Source organism: Callorhinus ursinus, unplaced genomic scaffold, assembly GCF_003265705.2.
Source record: "Callorhinus ursinus isolate GAN/ISIS: 27379988/994484 unplaced genomic scaffold, GSC_fseal_2.0 scaffold5, whole genome shotgun sequence".
In the NCBI taxonomy this organism is placed as follows: domain Eukaryota; kingdom Metazoa; phylum Chordata; class Mammalia; order Carnivora; family Otariidae; genus Callorhinus; species Callorhinus ursinus.
The window spans coordinates 36,175,596-36,196,997 of NW_027397067.1; the positions used below are offsets into that span (position 1 = coordinate 36,175,596).

At 36.0% G+C, this 21,402-nt stretch overlaps 1 protein-coding gene across 2 annotated transcripts in view; it reads right to left on the reverse strand.

The window, feature by feature from the left end:
* The window catches only part of MMP16 (matrix metallopeptidase 16), a 269,481-nt gene that overhangs the window by 127,746 nt on the left and 120,333 nt on the right, over positions 1-21,402 (reverse strand). For both annotated transcript variants that reach the window (XM_025871484.2, XM_073892939.1), the window contains exon 2: positions 4,434-4,582. In XM_025871484.2, the coding sequence (XP_025727269.1) occupies positions 4,434-4,582 (149 nt within the window). The remainder of the gene's footprint in view (positions 1-4,433; positions 4,583-21,402) is intronic.

A 21,402-nucleotide genomic window follows, 5' to 3' on the forward strand; every position in this document is an offset into this window, starting at 1 on the left:
GAGTGGTACCACACAGTGGCTCTGGGTACATATGCCTACCTTTACCACAAGAAAAAAAAAAATAACTCACAGATTATATCTATGGATTAGTAATGTAAGAAAATGTTCATCTGCATAATTAACAGGTTTCTATCCTCCAGACTTTTCCATGTTCTAATGGAAGGTAAGAGTAATATCTACTATTTATAGTAGATCATTTTACAAAGTTTTAAAAATGCTAATTTTTATGACTTTAAAAATCCTTAGGTTTTGTTTGTACTCATAGAGCCAAGTGCAAGAGTTATGAAGAAGATTTTCTAAAAGTGAATTAACTCAGGGCTCAAAATGTTGACATTAGGTTGACAGCTCACTCTGGTCCAGAGTTTCTTTTTTCGATCAAATCATGAACTACCTGCATGGACACAGGTTATTCACAAAGCTGAAACTGCAGTTAGTGTACTTGAAAACCTAATCACAGAGAATAGATGTAATAAACCTCCATGATCTGCAATGTGAAGAAAAAGCTCAGTTAGTGTCAGCTCTCATTTAAGCTTTCACCTTTCACCTTCCAGAAGGGGAATGAGGCTGATTTAGCTATCAACCATCCTTCCGTAGTTACCAAAATAAGGATTGATCCATCCTATAATGTTATAGTGTTTCAGTCCCATTGCTATAATTAGAAATAAAGAAAAAGAAATTTAATTACTGATGAACTTATCTTTTATACCTAGATTGAAAGAGAGTCTTTACTTGATAATTAGACAAACGACTGAAAATCATGAAACCTATTGAAAATTAAGCCCCAAAGCTTATTGTTCTTGATATAGCTAAATAAATATTTCAATTCTCAAATTAGGAGAATTCAAATACCACTGTGGTTTCATAATAATTATTTGAAAAAAGCTACACATTCAGTCTTAATTTTAATTAAGATAAATTAAGTAAATTAAGTAGAATACTCAGATCATCCTACATATGTATGAATATATGTATATATTTGCATATTCATGTGTGTATACATGTATATGTGTGTATATGTATACACACATATATGGAAGGAGATAAAAAAGAAAGATCACCTTAAAAATGATATCTCATCAAGCATGCTTCAATGCATGATAATGTGTACACATAAAAGATGAATTAAAATTTTAAAATTCCTACCATTAATACTGTAAAAACACATTAGACTCATTTTCATTATTGCCTTGCTATCTTTTTCCCTCCATGCTAAAATAATCCTTTCTCATGCATAACATAAATTGCTTCACTTACTAAGGAATTCAAGTAAGCTTGCTTATAAAAATTAGCTAAGCAACCCATAATTTTGAAGAACCATTGCAACATATGATAATGAGCTCGTTTTAGGGTAGGGGGATAAGTATTCATTACTGTCTCTCCAACACCAGTGCTAACTGATATGAAAGCAATATAATAAGCCATTTAAGGTAATACCTAAATTTGTTGCTGGAAAGTGGTTAATTTCTTCAACATAATATAGGGATCACCACAACGGCATCATTACTTTTAATTACCCAAGAATTACAGACTAAATGCATCAAATGTCTGTCTGACAAAAGAGGACATAATTATTTAATTTAAAAACCCAACTGATTTGACAAGAGCCTACAATTAGATAAAAGTTTATAGCATATGAAAATGAATCTTAAGACATTATTTTAATACTGAGGAGTAATTTTAGGTCTATAATTGTAGCCCATATTTTATGTGATAAGGTTTAGATAAAAATTCATACTTTATAATTTGACTGTGTAAAATAATAGAGTACAACTTCAGCATGGATTGTTACGACACATTCATTTGAGATTACAAAAGCACAGACAATTGCTTAAGTAGCATGATTATGGGGATTATACTTCCAAAAATAGGACACTATTTGAGCTGAGTACCCTGCACAATACCACCCCAAGACTGGGGATACATCAGTGGAAAAAACCAGACAGGAGGCCAGTGAAGGCACAGGGTTTCTAGTCTGAGTGACAACGTGGATGCCATAGGGAGAGAAGAAGCAGGGCAATCTAGGATGGGCCGATGATGAGGGTTTAACCGGGCTTTGATGGGCTCATCTAAGAATAATAGTGTATGTAAAGATAAAGATGCATTTCCAATTGAAAAAAAAAGAAGAAGAAAGGAAAGAAAAAAGAAAAAAACTGAATTAGAACAAAGTTTGGTTAAAGAAAACAGATCAAAACACTGGTTGGTTTTAAATTAAAGGTTGCCTATACAGTTGATCTTTTCTCTACAATGCTATAATTCACAGAAATGCCACTTTAACTCCTACACACTGACACCATCATTTCTCCTGGTCCGGAATCTGAGCCACTGTGTGGCAGAAAAGGACACGGGGTCTTTTTCTGCACCTCTGCATTTGACATTGTCCTGCCAGAGAACAACTAAAAACTGTTCAGACCCTTTCCACATAAGTGGCCTAAATAAATCCTGCACACATTCCTCTTCCATCATCTTCTGACAAAGACCTTTTTCCAGCTATCTTAGGAAATCAAACCTATCCATCTTGAGTCCTTCCAATGACCAGCAGGAGCTCTCAAAATGGAGAGGAAACACAGATGCCACCTTCTATAGAACTCTGCTTTCTGAATTTAGTATCTGGTAATAAGCAGATTCAAAGGAATTTGTTTTCCAAGCTCTCAATTTATTGTATTTTTAAAAACTGTGTCATATGGTCCAAGAAAGTCAATCAGAAGATAACAGCTCTGCATTAGGGAGCATAAAAGCTGTTCAGAGCACTTTGTAAAATGTTGGGATTGAAAGTATGATTTAAATGGAATTCTGTACTATACACAACAACAAAATATAGGACTTGTTGGGTTTGCTTATTAACTTAATAAGCTATCTTTAAAATTAATTTATAATTGTAATTAAAATTAATTTAAAGCTGTATTTATTTAGGACACTATTAACAGAGAACTGCAATGAATAGAGGGCAGCAGAGTCAAAATATCCAAGTCCTATTCCCAATATTAATAACAAGTTTCTCATTCTTGCAAAATGCATTATATTAATTCTTGGTTCTATTTTCCAAAATGGTATACCAAAGTTAATATTTACGTATTTCTTAAAAATGCTAGGAGAGGTAATTATATTTATTTTTTAAAACTGCTTTGACGTTTAATCTTCAAGCCTTTTGTTATGTACTCATACTGTCTTGACGAAATAGGAACATACAACTAATGCCATGCTGTAAGTATTAGAAGGCAAAATATAATTTTTAAATTATATAGTAAGTTAGTTTAATATGTAAAAATTATATATACCTGAGTCAAGTAATTTCAGGTATTTAAGGTTTAAAAAGAAAAATAATTGTGTCATTTCTTGAGGTTCACAAGATGGTATAGTAGAAAATTCTCTGACTAAACATCAAAAGGTCTGGATTCTGCAACTACTCTGGACTTCACTTAGCCTTCGACTTTTAGTTTCTTTATTTGAAAGTGTAGAGAGAAAAATATATCCTTGTCTTCCCTACTGTGGAGAGTTGATGTATGATGGTCATATTAAATGATGAAGTAGATTTACTTTGTGAGTATCAAGGACTCAATAAACACAGATGATTCTTCCATGCACCGACAGAATTAATCACTTCCTCCTTTGCTGTCCAAAAACAATAATGCTGTTTCATAATGTTACAGAATTTACAGTGTACCTGTGGTAAAATAACTTGTGATTATGTCTAGCTACACAGTTAACTTGAAGTTCCTCTGAAGAAGAGACTCTGTCTTCTGATCTGTTATATGCCTCTTTCACAGATGCAATGCCCAGTAATGAGTTACTGGTTGACTAAATAAATGAACAAATGATTGATGAATCGATCCATAAAATCACAAATATTATTAAAGAGTCAAAACAAGCCATTTGCTAATGAAAAATTGAAAAGAGAGACTTGCAGGAACCTCTCCTTGATTTAACTCATGTAGAAAATTACCACAAATAGGTGGCTAATAAACTGTTAACTGACTCTCTAATACCCTTCCACCCCAAAAAGAGCCCTGATTTGTATTGTTTCCCATTTTCCTTAGTGTCAATATTTCTACTCTGGCCAATTTGAAGCTACTGATATCATGTCACTTAACAGGGAAGAGATGTGCCCAACATGTCCACACCAGCAGAACAAGCCAGCTCCAATACATCGCTGACATAGCTCTTCCTAAAATAGCTTCAACCATACATTTACTCTGACTCTCATTGTTCTTTCTCCTGCCCGTTTTGAAAAAGTGCCGCTAAAATCAAGTGAGTAAATTTGCCTTGACAAACCGGACATCCTAGCGGAGTAGGGTTGAAACAGGTTAAATTCCAAAGAAAAGGGACAGGAGACAAATTGCTCCACTTGTGGTTGGCGGAGTTCGCTTAAACTTTTTCAGACTATTAAGTTTGGCTCAAAGACCACAAGAGGAAAGAGAGCAGATGCCATTACTTACTCAATTGTGTTTCTGTCCACTTTTCCTGTCATGTTAATGCCGTAGAACTGCTGCATGGCAGCTAAGGCGGCCTGCATGGTCTCCGCGGAGCGCAGCACCGACATTCTGGGGTCAGTTGGTGGAAGGTAGCCGTACTTTTGTAACCAAACCTGCAATAAGGACAGTTCCTTTTAGATCAACCTCAAAATTGAACAATAACTTTACAGTAACTAAGTTATGTCCATAGTGGATCTTTAAACTTTATTTCCTCTACAAGGGCCTATATTATTTAAGTGTTTTATCTCTTTTTAACATATATTCTGTAGTTTAATATAATTTTGGTGATCGTTGTGGATCTTTCTAGCACACCTACAAACACTAACTGAAAAGAAAAAGGTTAGTCATTGGTTCCAAGCTTATTGTTTGTAAGGAACTATGCTCAATACTGGCTAACAAATAAGATATGACCCCTGCCCTTTAGGAACTCAACTTCCCAAAATAAGGGATGATACCGTTTCAACAATAACCCCAATGAGACATCTATGCGGGAAGGGGTAGTTAACGTGCATATACCACATCTAAAATGTCACTTTCCTGAACAACTAACCAAGGGCTGTAGCCATCATGAGTAGCATCAACAATATAGACCATATTATTCTGTCATGACATTTTGAGTATAAATTTCATGGATTAATCTATTCAATTGTGGTTAGATGTCTTCAAGGGTAGGTGAGTGTTTCTCATGTAAAGAATAGTCTTTCATTTATTTAAGGTGACGTACTTCAATCCAAATAATGTAAGTGACCAAAATTCTCATATATAGATGAAATCAGACTATCTTGTTAAGTATGTTTGGGTCTCTCTTTAAGGATCTCATGATTTTTATTCTCCTCTTCCCCAGAGAAGGGAGATCCTGTGTGGATAGTGAGAGAAAGATGTCAGAGTTGAGCTCACATCCCAATCGTGATTATAGCAACAATTCAGTCATTTAAGGTCAGATTTTTAAAGTAACCTAAAACTCAGGGTATTTGGGGAAAAAAAAATTTCACCAGAAAGCAGATGCTTTCCAGTTCTACAATTCTATGCATTCATTTTAAATGCACAGTCATATGTTCAGCTCATATCCCTTCCTTCTGTCCCTTACCTCAATCTTCCATGGGACACTAAGATTTCTTGAAGTGCAGTGAACTGCCTGTCAGATTGAGAAAGGCCAAGTAATTCTGCCTGTCACACAGAATAGAAGCTGTGCTATTTAGTGGAAGGTATTCACCAGTATGTCTTTCCCTCGCCACCTGGGTCTATTCATCATACAAATGATGATCCTATGAAGCTACAGCTTTTCCCCAATACCTGATATACTTTCGCTATGACCTGACCACTAAAAAAGAGGAGAGCTATTTTCTCAGTGAAAACAAACAGTAATGACATAAATTAAATTTCACCAAAAGAGACTGATATTAAATATACCAAAGTCTTGATGTGTGAAAAAACAAGGTGGATTCATTTGTAGTACTTCCAAGAAAATGATGCCCCCAAAAGTTTAGAACTCTAAGCACAATCCTTTGAAAATAAAATAAAACATTTATTCTAAAACTGTTTAAGAGATCAACAATACCTCACTGTCAGGAAGGTTTACTTTTGAAACTCCATCTAGTAAATTCATCTACCACTTGGCGAAAACATGCCAAGACACTCCTCTCATCTAATCTGTAATGAATAGGCTTCCAGGGAAGACACATATATTCAGAGTTACCTAGTCAACAGTGCTGCAGTCTGAAATAGATTCCATTTGTTTTCTGAATGAAGGAGACAAGATTTCACTGGCAATGTATTATTTACTAGAAAATTCAATACCTACATTGTAATGCAATTTCCCCCAAATTAGAAGATTTCATCTTGATATTTAACAGTATACATGCACTAATATTCTGAAATTGAACTCTTTTCCCCATAACACTTTGTTTGCATTTATTTCTTACTTGTTAGAGAGCTGACTTGTTGCTAGGTTACTCATGGGTGCTAAGCTACTGGCAACCACATCGTTTATGGTGACAGCAAAGAGAAAACTATACAAATAGAAAGACTATAAAATATATAAATTTTAAATGGATAATGAAAAAAATAGCATGTTATAAAAATACATATTGATTTATGCGTTACCCTTTCAAACAAATGAGTTGGAATAATAAAAAAATAAATTGTAATTTAAAGGAGAAAAAAATAAATAAATTGTGATTTTTCTTCAAGGTCTCTTTTATATTATGCCATTTATCATGAAAGTCAATTTTTTCTAAATGATTGAGAAGTGAATAATTCTTTTTAATTGAAAAACATCAGAAAATCTCAGGGACCTACCATTTTATGGTCAAAGTTTGTTTTTTGTTGATAACTGTCATTGAGATTATGGGTCACCTTGAGTTTACCATTCTTAGTATCATTGTTATTTGTTAATTAAGAAATCTTTGATATCATCAAGAATTGACCAAAAGTAATTCTCAGTGGAAACTTGCAATGCATCTTTCCACAAAACAGTGGAAAATCAAGCATATCAGTGTCATGTTAAGAGTATGAAACCAGCAAGCCATCAATAACATTTCTTATTAAAACTGCTGTGGACAATCATACTCTACATGAATATAAAAAACAAAACCTAAAGTATTAATTTGATCCACAGTGTATCTTTACATCCAATACTCAAAAACTGCAGGGATAAATAAATACTTGCTTAAATAATCTTAAACACTGAGAGTATAGTCTCTTGAGTTTGTTTTTGTCTTACACTAACTACTTAGTTTAAGCTGTTGACACCCACAGAATTCTGAGAGTCTGATCATTTTTGGTATGATAGAGAAAAGAAATCTGTACCAAATAGCCCTACGTAAGATGCTAACGCTCCTTAGAGGAGACTAAGTTGATCACCATGGTGATGTAAAACTGACCAAATACAAGGTGGACAGGACACTCAGCATCAACGGTAGAAAACCACTATGGCCAAAATCCAGAGAGCTTTGTAAACACTGACTCTTAAGTCACCATTGAATGACGATCAGGTATAAAAAGTGTCTATCAGATTCAAACACTGGTCCATAATCATCATAGAGGTATAGGAAACTCTGTTATAAGTCACCTTATTCTATGTATATAGAACAAAAACCCTTGTGTTATATAAATAGAGCATGGTGGGTAGCCTTAGCACCTTATCAATCTAGAGTAACGAAAGGAAATTTTAAAAATTCAAATATGAGGGCGCCTGGGTGGCTCAGTCAGTTAAGCGTCTGCCTTCAGCTCGGGTCATGGTCCCGGGGGTCATCGTCCCGGAGTCCCGGGATCGAGTCCCAATTGGGGCTCCCTGCTCAGCGGGGAGTCTGCTTCTCCCTCTCCCTCTGCTGCTGCACTCTCTCTCTCTGTCAAATAAATAAATAAAATCTTAAAAAAATTGAAATATGACAGAAGTGACATAGAAAACATTTCTCTTTTCTACTAAATTACAACCTTTAATATCTTATTTGATAGAAAATTAAATATACAAAGTAATATTTGAAGGTACACCTTATCCCCTTAAAGACTATACCACAGACTTCATCCTCATACATTGTTATTTGAAATATATCCCTGTTTTAAACATTGTTTTTAATGTTTAATGTTTAAATTTCCTGGATGACAGGAAATAAGTTTGCCTTCTGAGATTGCTTGTCTCTTAATATTTTTTTCAGTGCTCTCAAAGGCATATAATGGGTAGTTAAGGAATAATTTCCTCATGTATGCATTTGGGGAAAATGTTGAATTTGCAGGTTTGATGTGAGGACTGAGAACACATAAAGCCACCAGCACATTTTTTGCTCAATCATATTATTATTTTATGCTTACTAATTGCTCAGAGTTCTTGAACTTGTTCCTGATGTCCTTGGAATGGGGCAAGACTGAAATGCAGGTAAGATGTAAAGAATCAGAGTTGTGAGGAAAGACAACTTATTTTTATTTTGTTTTCTTTGTTTTGCCTTCTTTTGCTTACTGGATAGACACACGCATTTGAGAGCACTGGAAAACTATCAAGAAACAAGTTTCTTTGGAGGCAAAACTTGATTCCTTTTACTGTCTGGGAATTCGCCCGTGTCATTATCATGAGGACAAGCAACCACAGAACCTCAAATGCAGCAACAAAGTCTAACCTTGAATTACCTTCCCTGTGTTACTAACATAGTCAAATTATCTTGCTATCTTGGAGACGAAACCAATTTCCTGCCCTTAGTGATTATTCAAATGGAGGAACAACCGGAAGAGTGCTGGTCTCTGCAGAGTAAGAGGACTTACCAAGCAATAAAAGGTAGACATTTAAATATTAAATTCTGTGCCAATAGATATTGCCTTTACCAGACTGTAGTATAAATAAGAGTAGCATGCATGCAAAGTTTTAGTCAGTTAAGCGTCTGCCTATTCTTAATAAAGAATATCTTTGTCACTAATATTTCATGTAACCATATTGGAAAAACCTGTATTAATTGACTCAGCTACCCACACCCATATATCAGTGTGGTATCCTGAAAGATGGTTATCAACAACAAAAGGGAGACATTAGCAGTTCTCATGACTAATAACAAATATAAACAGAGGATTTTTAGAATATATATTTTTATTTAGTCTCTCAGGCCAGTACTAAAATCTAGAGAAGTAAATTTTCCTCCAGTTGTTAAAGCTAGTAAGTTTATCAATGCCTTAATATAACATTAAGATACTCCTATTCATTTACTCAGGTGAATCACAAATGCAAGAACCAGATTAAAATTCCATCACTGGCAGGACCCAACATACGGAGAGAACATCTTGAAAGGATGCTTAGATATTTTTCCAAGAAGAATTTAAATAATTAAACTAATGAATTTATTAAGGCAGGTAGGGATATATTTTAGAATATATGTCAGATATCATGTCTATTTGTGACTGAGCAAGTGATTTCAGGTAAAGCTCATTGCAACTCATGTGTGGTATGGTCAAATGCAAAGTCCATGGGCCCCGTGATCATATGATCCAAATTACAGCACTCAATATAGAAGGAAAAGGGCAAAGGTAATAGTTTTATTTATAGTATTTACTTTATAGTATTTTAGTAACAATCACTTCAATTTACACAATTATTTAATTTTTTTATTATTTTGGGATGTCATTTTTAAAATTATTGAATTCATATTAAATTTTAACATATTTATTAACAAAAAAATTTAAGTATGTAATGATTAACATATAATCTGATATAATTAACCGACTTTCTTGATAAAATAAAGGAAGCATTTTTAATAGTTTTCAATATTATAAAATTACTTTTCATTTTTCAGTGAGACTTCTAAATGTTAAAATTCTGTTATTAACTAAAATTAACAACTAAAAAGTGTCCCTCCCCTATTTTGTGTATTACCCACAGAGTTAGCAAAGGTTAAAGGACATTTTCCCCTGAAATAGCATATATTTCATAGTTACAAAGAAGGGCAGAATTTAGGGGCTAAATTTTCTAGTCTGAAAAGTGGCTATAAATATGAATTATAACTACCTATTAACCAAAAAACTAAATTGATGTGGGAGTAGTCATTCAGAATTGGTCAAATTGAGAATTCATAGGATAAGTTAATGAGGCAGAAATTAGCCTTTCTGTTCATTCAAAAATCTAAATGCGTTCTAAATCACCATCCCATCCGTACCATGAATGAATCAGTGTATGAAATTGCACATATAGAATTCAATTCCTTTAGAATTTTACCGTCGATTTAAATGGCTTCTTAAAATGGAAATCAAACAGTGGGAGGACCAAAAGTTACGCCATTGAACATCTTAGCAATCAAGAGACAACTGCCTTTTGGACAAGGAGATGGAAAAATAGCTGGGTCATTAGTAAAAATTATAATGATCATGATGACCATATTTTTCACCTTAACATGAAATTCTCTAATTTATGATAGAAACTAAAAACTTATGATATAAAGGCTAGGGAGAGATTTTTCCATTCTGCATTCAAGTGAACTGCAGTTGGTATTCCATAGCTATGAGAGGAAATCCCCTCAAATAGTAATGGCTGAGCTCCAGTGATCAAACAAATAAACAAAAACAAAACCCCCCACCAAATTAAAAAAACAGTTGTTTTTAATTGGGATTCTATCACATGCTAGTCATTGTACCGGAAAGTTTGAGTAGTATGCTATATTGGTTTCCTTATGGTTTTTCCTAAGTATGTTTTACATTTTTAAAGATGAATATATAGTGTCCACGCACATACACACTGACAAAACAAGACCAAAAAAACTCAAAAAGACAAAACTCAACCAACAATGAACAATAGCAGGGCATTATGTCATCTCACTATCCCCAGTTTCTCAGGTGGACAGAAATAATTACCCAAACAGTAACTACTTATATTAATTATTAACATGATTCTACTTTTTATCAAAATCACCTCGCAAAGCTAAATAGAGTAAAAATCTCCTCAAATCTGTGCTTCCTTACAGTAGTGAATGAAGTGCTGGGCAACGCATCCTGTGAATTTTCTAAAAGGCATGTCCTTGAGCCTGAGTCAGGTGGATGATCAACTCAACTCGCCCTTATTTTCTGGGGGCAGATTCAATCTCACCAACACACCAAAAAATGATAAGGAGATTAATCTCAGGGTCTTCAAGTAGGAGTATAAAATATCCCATTGAGATGTAGGCTCAAAATGCCACAGCATTTTATGTAATGCATGCATCCACACATTCATGCATGAATACACCTATCTACAAAATAAGAGGAAATCAACTTCACTTTTATTTAATGTTCAGATTGATACTGGAGCCCTCACGTGGACAGACATTTGTCACCTACATTCCAGCAGGTGTCCGGAGGAAGGAGGTAGAGTTCCACAGTGTGGAGGGGTTTACAGAATCACCTGCAACAGTTAGCTTGATTCTAGCACATTATAACACCACTATTTTTCTGTGACAGATTAAATGAATTTGTGGGTTATATCATCTTAAAAGTAGAAATTTTATAATACTTTGTGATATGATGGGGAATGGCCAAAAACATATTTTGTACCATATATATATGTTTCTTGGTTATCTTATGAAAATGTACTTTAAAGAGTTGTCAAACTTGAATAAGCTATGCATTTCTTTTACAAAAAGACAACAGTGTTGCCTTTTTCTGTAAAGGGAACTGGCTGCAAATAATAGTACGCTACTCAACAGCTACTTTGAAAGTAATCTGTCTCAAGATAAAAGTGATGTTTTAGTAATGTAGGAGAAAGAAACTACTTTTGAAAGAAAGATGTGCCATGTAGAGAGTATGTTAAAAATGCATGTTTAGAAATGTTTCCATTATCACAAGACTTTGTACTCAAAAAGATATAAATACTTCACCTATTAAAATTCTCCCTTAAAAAACAAAAAACTCTCTCAATTTCCTACTTTAAAATTCGAGCAACAGGGGCGCCTGGGTGGCTCAGTCCATTAAGCATCTAACTCTTGATTTTGGCTCAGGTCATGACCACAGGGCCATGAGCTCGAACCCCATGTGTCAGGTTCTGAGCTGGGTGTGGAGCCTGCTTAATACTCTCTCTCCCCCTCTCCCTTTGCCCTCCCCCATTCCCCGCCAGGGTGCTCTCTTTCTAAAAAATAAATAAATATAGAAAAAATAAAAATAAAATTTGAGGGGGTGCCAGAGTTGCTCAGTTGGTTAAGTGTATGCCTTTGGCTCAGGGATAGAGCCCCACATTGGGCTGCCTACTTGTGGGGAGTCTGCTTCTTCCTCTCCCTCTGCTCTGTCCCCTTCCCACCACCCTCTCCCCCCGCCCCCGTGCTTGTGCTCTCTCTCTCAAATAAATAAAAATGTTTAAAAAATAAAATAAAATAAAATTCCAGCAACAGAATTTTCTACCTATAAGATAGCCTGCTAAAAAAGAATAATTTTAGTGGGATTTTAAGCCCATTTGTTAAAAATATGAAAATGCAACACCTGATTAGTTTTCAGGGACAACTGATAGACATCATGGAATATGGAAATTTACTGTCTGAATTTTACCAAAAAAGTTTTGCATAATTGATGGGTAGGATTATAAAACGAGGTTCATGAGTTGCAATCAGCTAATGATGTAATGAAACTTTTTCAGTTTCATGTACGTTTCCTTGTGAGGTGTTGAGATGTCTTTTTGGCCATGGTAATTTTACATGGGTCTTGAAATTGCTGTTTTTCCAAGTGTTAAATCAGTACTATACTGTAGTCAGTGACAGAATTCTCCAGGATGATAATTAATGATAGTCCTAATAGGAGCAAAACAATATAAATACAATTAATAAGTAAAACAAAAAATATTTTTTAAAATTTTATGACATCCTTAGCTCATCTTAATATTTCTATTTTGAGTATGTTTCATAATATATACCATGTTTAGTACATCTGTTCATGAACAGAATTATAAATAAGAGAGGGTAAATGTTAAAAAAATTGATTGATGGAGATATGCTATCAAAAGTGTGGAGGATCACTGATCTGATAGAAAGTACTCTATTTTTAAAAATGAAGCTACTTCCTTAAATTCTCTCCAATGTGATATACTTACTCTCCCTAAGGGATGAGAAGACAGTTATCAATATCTATATATTACATTCTGACTGTGACAATTCCTAAGCTCTTCCTTTCAGTCATACACTATTGAAGCTACTCAAGTCCTATAGAATAAATTTCTTAGGATGATTTCCAAGCCCTTCATGATTTAGCCTCAAAATATGCCTTTGTTACTTTGCTCCATGGAATTCTTTGGTCACACTGAAATTTGAGTCCCACTCCCAACAGATGTCCATAAGAACAGCAACCCTTCCTTTATTGCCCACTATGTACCAATTTACATGCATTGTCTTTATCCCTTATAACACGTCTGTTGAGTTAAGCACTATTATCTCTGTTTTCAAAATGAAAGAATACACCCCAGAACGATTAAATAACTTGCCCAAGGATGACCACTATAAGAGGAATGATCAGTATTCAAACATAGATCTGACAGATACCCACGCTTGGCTCTCTCTGTTATTCTAGGCTGCCTCTTAGACATGGGAGACACCCAGCTGCCTGTCTCTATCCTGGGAAATCCTAGGAGACCTATTCACATTTCAAAACAAGAAGGCAGACCATCTGAAAATACATCTACAGTAACTGACAGTGTTCAGTTTTTATGCAAACAAACCATCCCATTTTATATCATGAAAGTATATCTTACCGTGGTTGCCTATGTTCTGGGTGTAACACTCACTCCTACCTCCAAGGGCTTCTCTAATTGCCAATGCAAAACAGGCTCGCATTGTCCAAACTGCCCCGCCCAATTAATATTCTTATTTCCCATGCTTGACTATTTCATGTATGGCCACTTCAGTTTTACAGTTTAAAAAAAAAAAAAAACACAAAAAAACACTGAAACGCTCTTTGCCAGAGAGACTTACCCCTTCTTCACTCTTTCACGGCACTTTCTTATTGTAGCTTCGATACTGCTGGTCAACTGTATCTACACTTTCCTTGGTTATCTCTTCTAAAATTAATCCCTCAAATACCATCTCTTTGCTGATGACAGACCAATTTAACCCTCTAACCCTGACCTTGCCCTAATGCCAGGACTGCTATCACACTGATGTTTAAACCCCAAATACAGAATTACCCTTAATCCTGCCTTTTCCTCATCATTCACATCTAATCCATCATCACTCCTTAGCTCCAACTTTACCTTGAAAGCAAGCCTTATTTCTGCTGACACCCCTTTGTCTAGGACACCATCATTTTATCACCAAAAATTACAAGATTCCCCAACTGGTCTCTGCTTTCATATTGCTACCTCACTCTCATCCAACGAGTTGTCTTTTTTTTAATTTTTTTGATAAAAACACAACCCCAAATTTACCATTTTAACCATTTTCAATTTAACAATTCAGTGGCATTAGACACATTTACATTGTTACGTATCCATCACCACTATCCATCTCCAGAATTTTTCATCATTCCAAACTGAAATTCTATATGCATTAAACAATAACTCCCCCTTTAACCTCTTCTCCCAGTCCTTGGTAACCACTATTCTACTTTCTATGAATTTGACTACTGTAGGTAACTCAGGTAAGTGGAATCATGCAGTATTTGTCCTTTTGCATCTGATTTATTTCATCTAGGATGTTCTCAAGGTTCATCCACGTTACAACTTGTAGTATGTAACATTTTTAAAGCTGAATAATAGGACATTGTATGTATATACACCTTTTTGTTTACCCATTGATCCATCAAAATTTTAGCTGCTTCCATCTTTTTGGATATTATAAAGAATGCTGTTATAAACACTGGTCTACAAATATCTTTTCAGATCCCTCCTTTCAGTTTTGGGGGGTATGTATTTAGAAGTGGAATTGCTGCATTTTATGGTAAATCTACATATAACTTTTTGAGGGACTGCCTTACTGTTTTCCAGGGGCTTCACCATTTTACATTCCCACAAGTAATGCACAAGGGTGTCCAATTTCTTTTCTTCCTCACCAACACCTGTTATCTTCTGTTCTTTGCTTTTCTTTTTTTTTTTTAATAAGTGCTATATCTTTTTAAATGTAGATCAGGGAATATCATTCACTTGATTATAACCCTTCAGCAGTTTCCCAGTGACTTAATGTAAAATTTAGATTCCTTACTGTGGCCGACAAGTCCATGCACAGTCACTGTTGAATCTTTAACTTCTTTTCATAGTACCCCCTTTTAATATTCCAGGCATATGGTCTTTTTTTATCCTCCCCCCGCCAAGAACCAGCTAAATTCTTTCCTGCCTTGGGGTACTGCATTTACCTTTCCCATGTATGAAATACAAAAATACATTTCTCTCCATCCTTTAAAATTTAGGTCAAATTAGACTTCTTCAAAGAAACCTTCCCTGTTTCCACTTTACCACTACCACAAACACCAGGGAGCATCCTGTTTAAGTCCCTCACCACACTTATCATGACTGTTATATGGTAGCTCTGTTGACTTATGTGTTTGTTCTTTATCTTTATATATCTCTTTCAACATGATAGGCACAACACCTAGAACAATTTTCTGAGCTGGAGTAATGGAATTACAAGGGCTAGATAAATAGAGAACCCACTGGGTTGGGTTAACTACCCAATTATTCACCCCCCCCCCATATACAACTAGGCTCCAAATGTGAACAATAAAGCTCAGCTCATTGCATCCATAGCAAAGGTTAGTAACTTCCAGGCAGCTCGGAATAATTCTAGGAAATACAGAGCAAGGTAAAGTATAAGCAACAGTTTGGGTCAATGTTAGAAAAGCACTTAGCAGTTTTCATCTTTGCCTTTTGAGATTCAACTTTCATCCCCACATCTGGAGATAAAAATCAACGTGGAATTGTTTTTACAGCTTTAAAATTGCTTTCAGGAAGTACTGATATTCAGTGTAAACAACACACCAAGAGCTTACATTTATTAAGTCAGGTGCTGTGTTAATCTCCTTAATACACTGGCTCATATAATTATCACAACAAGCCTGTGAGGTTGGTATTATTATCTTCATTTTACAGATGAGGAAACAGGCTGAGAAGGATTAATCAACTTGCTCAGGGTTACAGAGCAAGTAGGTGATATCCAGGGATATGAGTCTCATAGGAGTGTGAATCTAGAATGGCTCTTGTTCTTAACAATTGCCAGGAAGCCAAAAAGAGTGAGTCCTTGATAAACTAGCCTTTATGATGTAAGATTAAGGGTGACCCAAACAGGTCATTCTAGGTCAGAAATCAGCTGTCTTATTTCACATAGCTGAATTTCATCCGTGGGTAGTTGGGACATGTTGCTGAAAAAAAAAAAAACATAAATTGAATGACATTATTACTTATCTGTCCAACAGAACCCTAGCAACTAGCAAAGAGGGAGGAAAAGTAAGGAGCTCTCAAAAGGCTGAAAAGTATTCTTAGTCTCTAAAAGTCAAACTTTCATTTCTTTCGAAGCAGCATAGTCCTCTAAAGGCAAATCTCTTTCTGATTTCCACCATATGGTAAGAAAAGAGGTTTGATTTTACCAATTAATTATTATACTGAGATTTTGGAAGCACTAAACTTTGCACTTAATTTTGAAGTAGGGAAGGACAATTAATAATTGTCCTGACAGAACTCCAGAAGACAGAGTGAATACGGAAGAATATTTAAAAACAACAACAAGGGGCACCTGGGTGGCGCAGTCGGCTAAGCATCGGACTCTTGGTTTTGGTTCAGGCTATGATCTCATGGGTTGTGAGACAGAGTCCTTCTTTGGGTTCCACACTCAGTGGGGAGTCTGCTTGAAGATTTTCTCCCTCTGCCCCTTCCCCAAATACTGCGAGTGCGTGTACTCTCTCTCTTAAATAAAAAAATAAATAAATCTTAAAAAAATAAAGACGACAACAACAAAAACACATGTATTCCAACTGCCAGTACTCACCAATCAAGCTTTCTATCTCCAGGGACAATCTTGTGCTTCAAAATTGTGAAAGCATCCTTTGCCCCAGGTGTATATTTCTTGGAAATGTGAAAAATTTTTTTAAGGGAATAACATAGTATGAAGGTTGAAAGAGTTTAACATCTATTATAATTAAAGTATTTGGAGAATAAATGCTTTTTAACAATTATAATTAGAAGGGTTTGTTTTTCCGCCCAAAATAAGATACCTGTGTTTTAAGAATATATATGCTTTAGGATTAATGAGTGGAAATTAAAGTTTCTCAAGGATAAGAAGTATTCCAGATTCTTCTAAAGAGGAAGGAATTTAAAAAAAATGAATAAAAAAACCCAACTCTTCCATGGTGCACTAATTTTTACTGAAATATTTACTAAAATCTTATTATGTATAAGTTCTTGGCTAGGCCTCAAGATCACCACACTGAACAATACAAAAGTAGCCCTTGGTCTACTGGAGCGTTCAGACTGATGGCTTGGAAGACCAACAGGAAATAAGCGATCTCCAAATAAATATGTCATTTCAGATTGTAATAAGCGCTTTAAACAGAACAGAGTGTTGTGAAATCTAAATGAAGGACCTAATTTAGATTTAGAGGATAAGAAGACACATGAACTGAGAGTTGAACTGAAACTCCAAATATAAGAAAAAGCAAAGGAGAAAAAAGAGAGAAGCTCATACTAAGGCAGAGATGGGCAGGCATATATGCCCAGAAGCATGGGTGGTGGTTTTAAAACATGTGTACAAATTCTTTGACACTTGTCCTATGAAAAGGAGGAGTCTAATTTCCCCTCCCCTTGGTTATCGGCTACTTTTATTACTTGCTTTTGATTAGCAGAGTATGATGGAAGGACGAGATGCTGCCCAACTTTTAAGGCTATGTTAGAAAAGTCTTCTGCCTGCCTCTCTCTTGGGAAAATCACCCTGGGAACCCAGCATCCAAATTGTAAGGAAGCCAGGCCACATACAGAGGCCACATGAAGATTCCCTCTGACATTCTCATGTGAAGTCCCTCCAGTGAGCTGGCATCAACTAACGGAGACAAGGGACTAATATGCATTCACATGATTCTAGCTCCCAGCCTATGAGTAGCACTTAGAGAAACAAGCTACCCTTGCTGAGCCTTGCCCAAACTACAGATTTGTGAATAAAATGAATGCTGTTGTTGTTTTAACCCACTCAGCTTTGGGCCTAATTGTTTCACAGTAATAGATAAGTGGACTAAGCATGAAAGAGCTTTGCATTTTCAAGGAACTGAAAGAAAGCCACTTTGGCTAAGAGGGAATGAGTCTAGGAAAGAGTTACACGATCAAGTCATGCAATAACTGATAGCATTTAATATGTGTGAGTGTGATATAGGAAGCAGAAAAGGGTTTTAAACCTCTAAGTGATTATGATCATGTTCGGGTTAGGAAAGTGTCATTCTGGCTACTGTGTGGGTAATTAACTGGAGAAAATATGAATTAAGTAGGGGCAGTTAGGAAGTAAATGCAATGCTGGCAGTAGCTGGGAAGATGGCTAAGTAGATGATTTCAGGATACATTTGAGAGGTAGATACAACTTTGCAAGCTATAAAGCATGTTGCAGTTGTTGTTACTACTATTACTATTGTTATACCACTTATGTGCATACTGTTTTTTGGGGGGTTTTGAATGCTAGGCACTAGGATACAAAGAAACTTCAACGTGTTTGCCATTAAGGAGTTCATAGCCAAGCTGTCAAAGAAACAAGGAAACATTCTGATGGAAGCTTATATGGGCACCAAAGGTGCACCCGGATAGGTCACCCAAAACTCTGAGGGTAGAGCTTTGGGGTGATGGTGATAGAACTTAAACATACCTCAAAAAGCATTTCAAGGCATTTAAATCTCCTTAGTTTATAAAAAGGCTCCTCTGTCCTCTTTCCATCTCCAAGGTCACTTCCTTAGAGTAGGCTCTCCTTTACTTGTACTTGAATATTGCAACACTTGCCTAATTGCCTAATTCATTTCCCTGGCTCCATATTCTTTCCATTTTGATCTACCCTACTTAGTACTGAAAGATTAATTAGCCTAAAATATCATTTCCTTTTTTTAACTTTCCTGCTCAAGACACTATGATTGCTATCATTTACTTCCTGAACTGGTTTAAAACTCTTTTCTTATATTTAATAAACTCCAAAAGCTCAGAATGTATCTACTTCTGCAAACTCAACCCTCTTTAAAAACATGTATACTGGGGTGCCTGGGTGGCTCAGTCGTTAAGCGTCTGCCTTCGGCTCAGGTCATGATCCCGGGGTCCTGCGACTGAGCCCCGCATGGGGCTCCCTACTCCGCGGGGAGCCTGCTTCTCCCTCTCCCACTCCCCCTGCTTGTGTTCCCTCTCTCGCTGGTCTCTCTCTGTCAAATAAATAAATAAAATTAAAAAAAAAAACATGTATAGTAACTGAATATTACTCAAACTGATTTATGGGCCATGGAATGTGTTTCCCAGGGTTTGCTTATGTTCCTACCAGTTCCATACCATCATTATCCTGCACACACCAATATGGCTTGACCAATCAAGTCCCAGTCTTCCTTGAAGTCTTTATATTTTCTTATCTCTCTCTCTAGTATTTCGTGTGCAGGCAGCTCATTGAGCACTTAAATCATGTGACAGGTAATGTTCTAAGGTGGATATGGGCACAGCCGCTGAGTCCAGAGGATACAGGCTCAAGCCTGGATCACATACCCACAAGTTACGGTCTTGAGCAAAACACAGGGCCTTTGTAAGTCTCAGTTTGTACATCTGTGAAATGGAGATAATATCACTACCTAAGGATTGTATTGAGGATTCAATAAAATATCCCTACAAGAGTACTTACCATAGAGTATGGCACCAAATAGTTCAGCAATAGTGAATCAAAAATATACACTTGTATACGTTACAATTAGTTATATAACATAATTATATTTCCAAAATATCTGAAGAATATATGACAATTTTAGGTAACAGATTTGTTACATTCCTGACAAAATATCTCTGATCTCTACACCCCCTGGGAAGAAACCACAAAACAAAAAAAACCTGTTCCTCTGCTAGCACATACCGTTGCTGACGAACATCTCATGAGCCTCTCTGGGATCTTATCCTCTGAGGTTCCAGTCCTTTGAGCTGTATCCTCTCTCTACCATGAATCCTGTTTTCTACTTCCTGGATTCCGCTCAGTCTCCTGTCATGTCTTGTAATTTATATTAACAAGATAAGTCTGGCACAGGCATCAATGTTAGTTTTTCCTCTTTTCTTCTGAGAATATGTCCCTAACTGCACTTATTTTATCTATACGAATTGCTACCTTTGCTTAATTCTACAAATTCATGGCTTAGTTATCCTACGGGTTCAAGCATGATTTATATGCATCAGCTGAGCTTGCCTTCCCTCACCTTTATTTGGCTTCTCTCTGGTAACAAGGCAGATAAACTACATCTTTGTCATCTTATGTTTCCTGGTGATGTAAACAGTCATATAGCAGGACTGACAAAATCATAAGGACTGTGCTATTTGAGGACAATAGTGGGACAGAGAGAGGAAGGTAAGAAGTAAAAGAGAGAGAACACAAAGTAGAAAAATGAAACAATAACAGTTAAGGGGTGGCAAAGAAAAGAGGCCAACAAAAGACACAATGGAGACACCAGAGAAATAGGGAAAGAATCGGCGGTGTCATGGAAGTTGACAGAGGATTATTTCAGGTCACATCCATCAAGACCGATAAAACTTAACAAAACACCCCCCCCAAACTTCGCATTACAAAGCCCTGGCAAAGCTGTAGAGCAAGAGGCCCTCTTCCGCAATGCTGATGGGAACGTAAATTTATACAGTATGTCGGGAAACAATTTGGAATGTATTAAAGTAGATGTAAATACTCTAAACAAATTTGTAGGGTATATTCCTTAGAGAAATTTTTTTTTTTAAAGATTTTTATTTATTTGACAGAGAGAGACACAGTGGGAGAGGGAGAAGCAGGCTTCCTGCAGAGCAGGGAGCCCGATGCTGGGCTAGATCCTAGGACCCTGGGACCGTGACCTGAGCTGAAGGCAGATGCTTAAGGACTGAGCCACCCAGGCTCCCCTCCTTAGAGAAATTCTTACACATGTGCACCAGAGACTTGTGTGCAAAACAGAACAAAACAAAAATTAAAAGGAAACCTAACCAGAGAATGGAATGGATAAATGAATTGTGCTATAATATTTCACGGAGATTCTATATAATAGTGTGAGGAAGAAACTATGACCTTCTCTTGGTGTCTCATTTCTTCCTTTCAATATTCCAGGTCTCAGCTCAAATGGTACCTCCTCAGATAGCAGCCTTGACAACTCATCCTAAATAAACAGACCTCTCCTATTATTTTATATTTAAATAACTATTTAATTCCTCTAGAGTAATTTCCAAAATAGATATTTATTTTGTCTCCCACCTTCTGGACTCTGGGTTTCATGAGGGCAGGGACTATGTGTGCCTTACTAAACTACAGACAGAACAGTTCCTGGCATGGAGTAGGTACTCAAT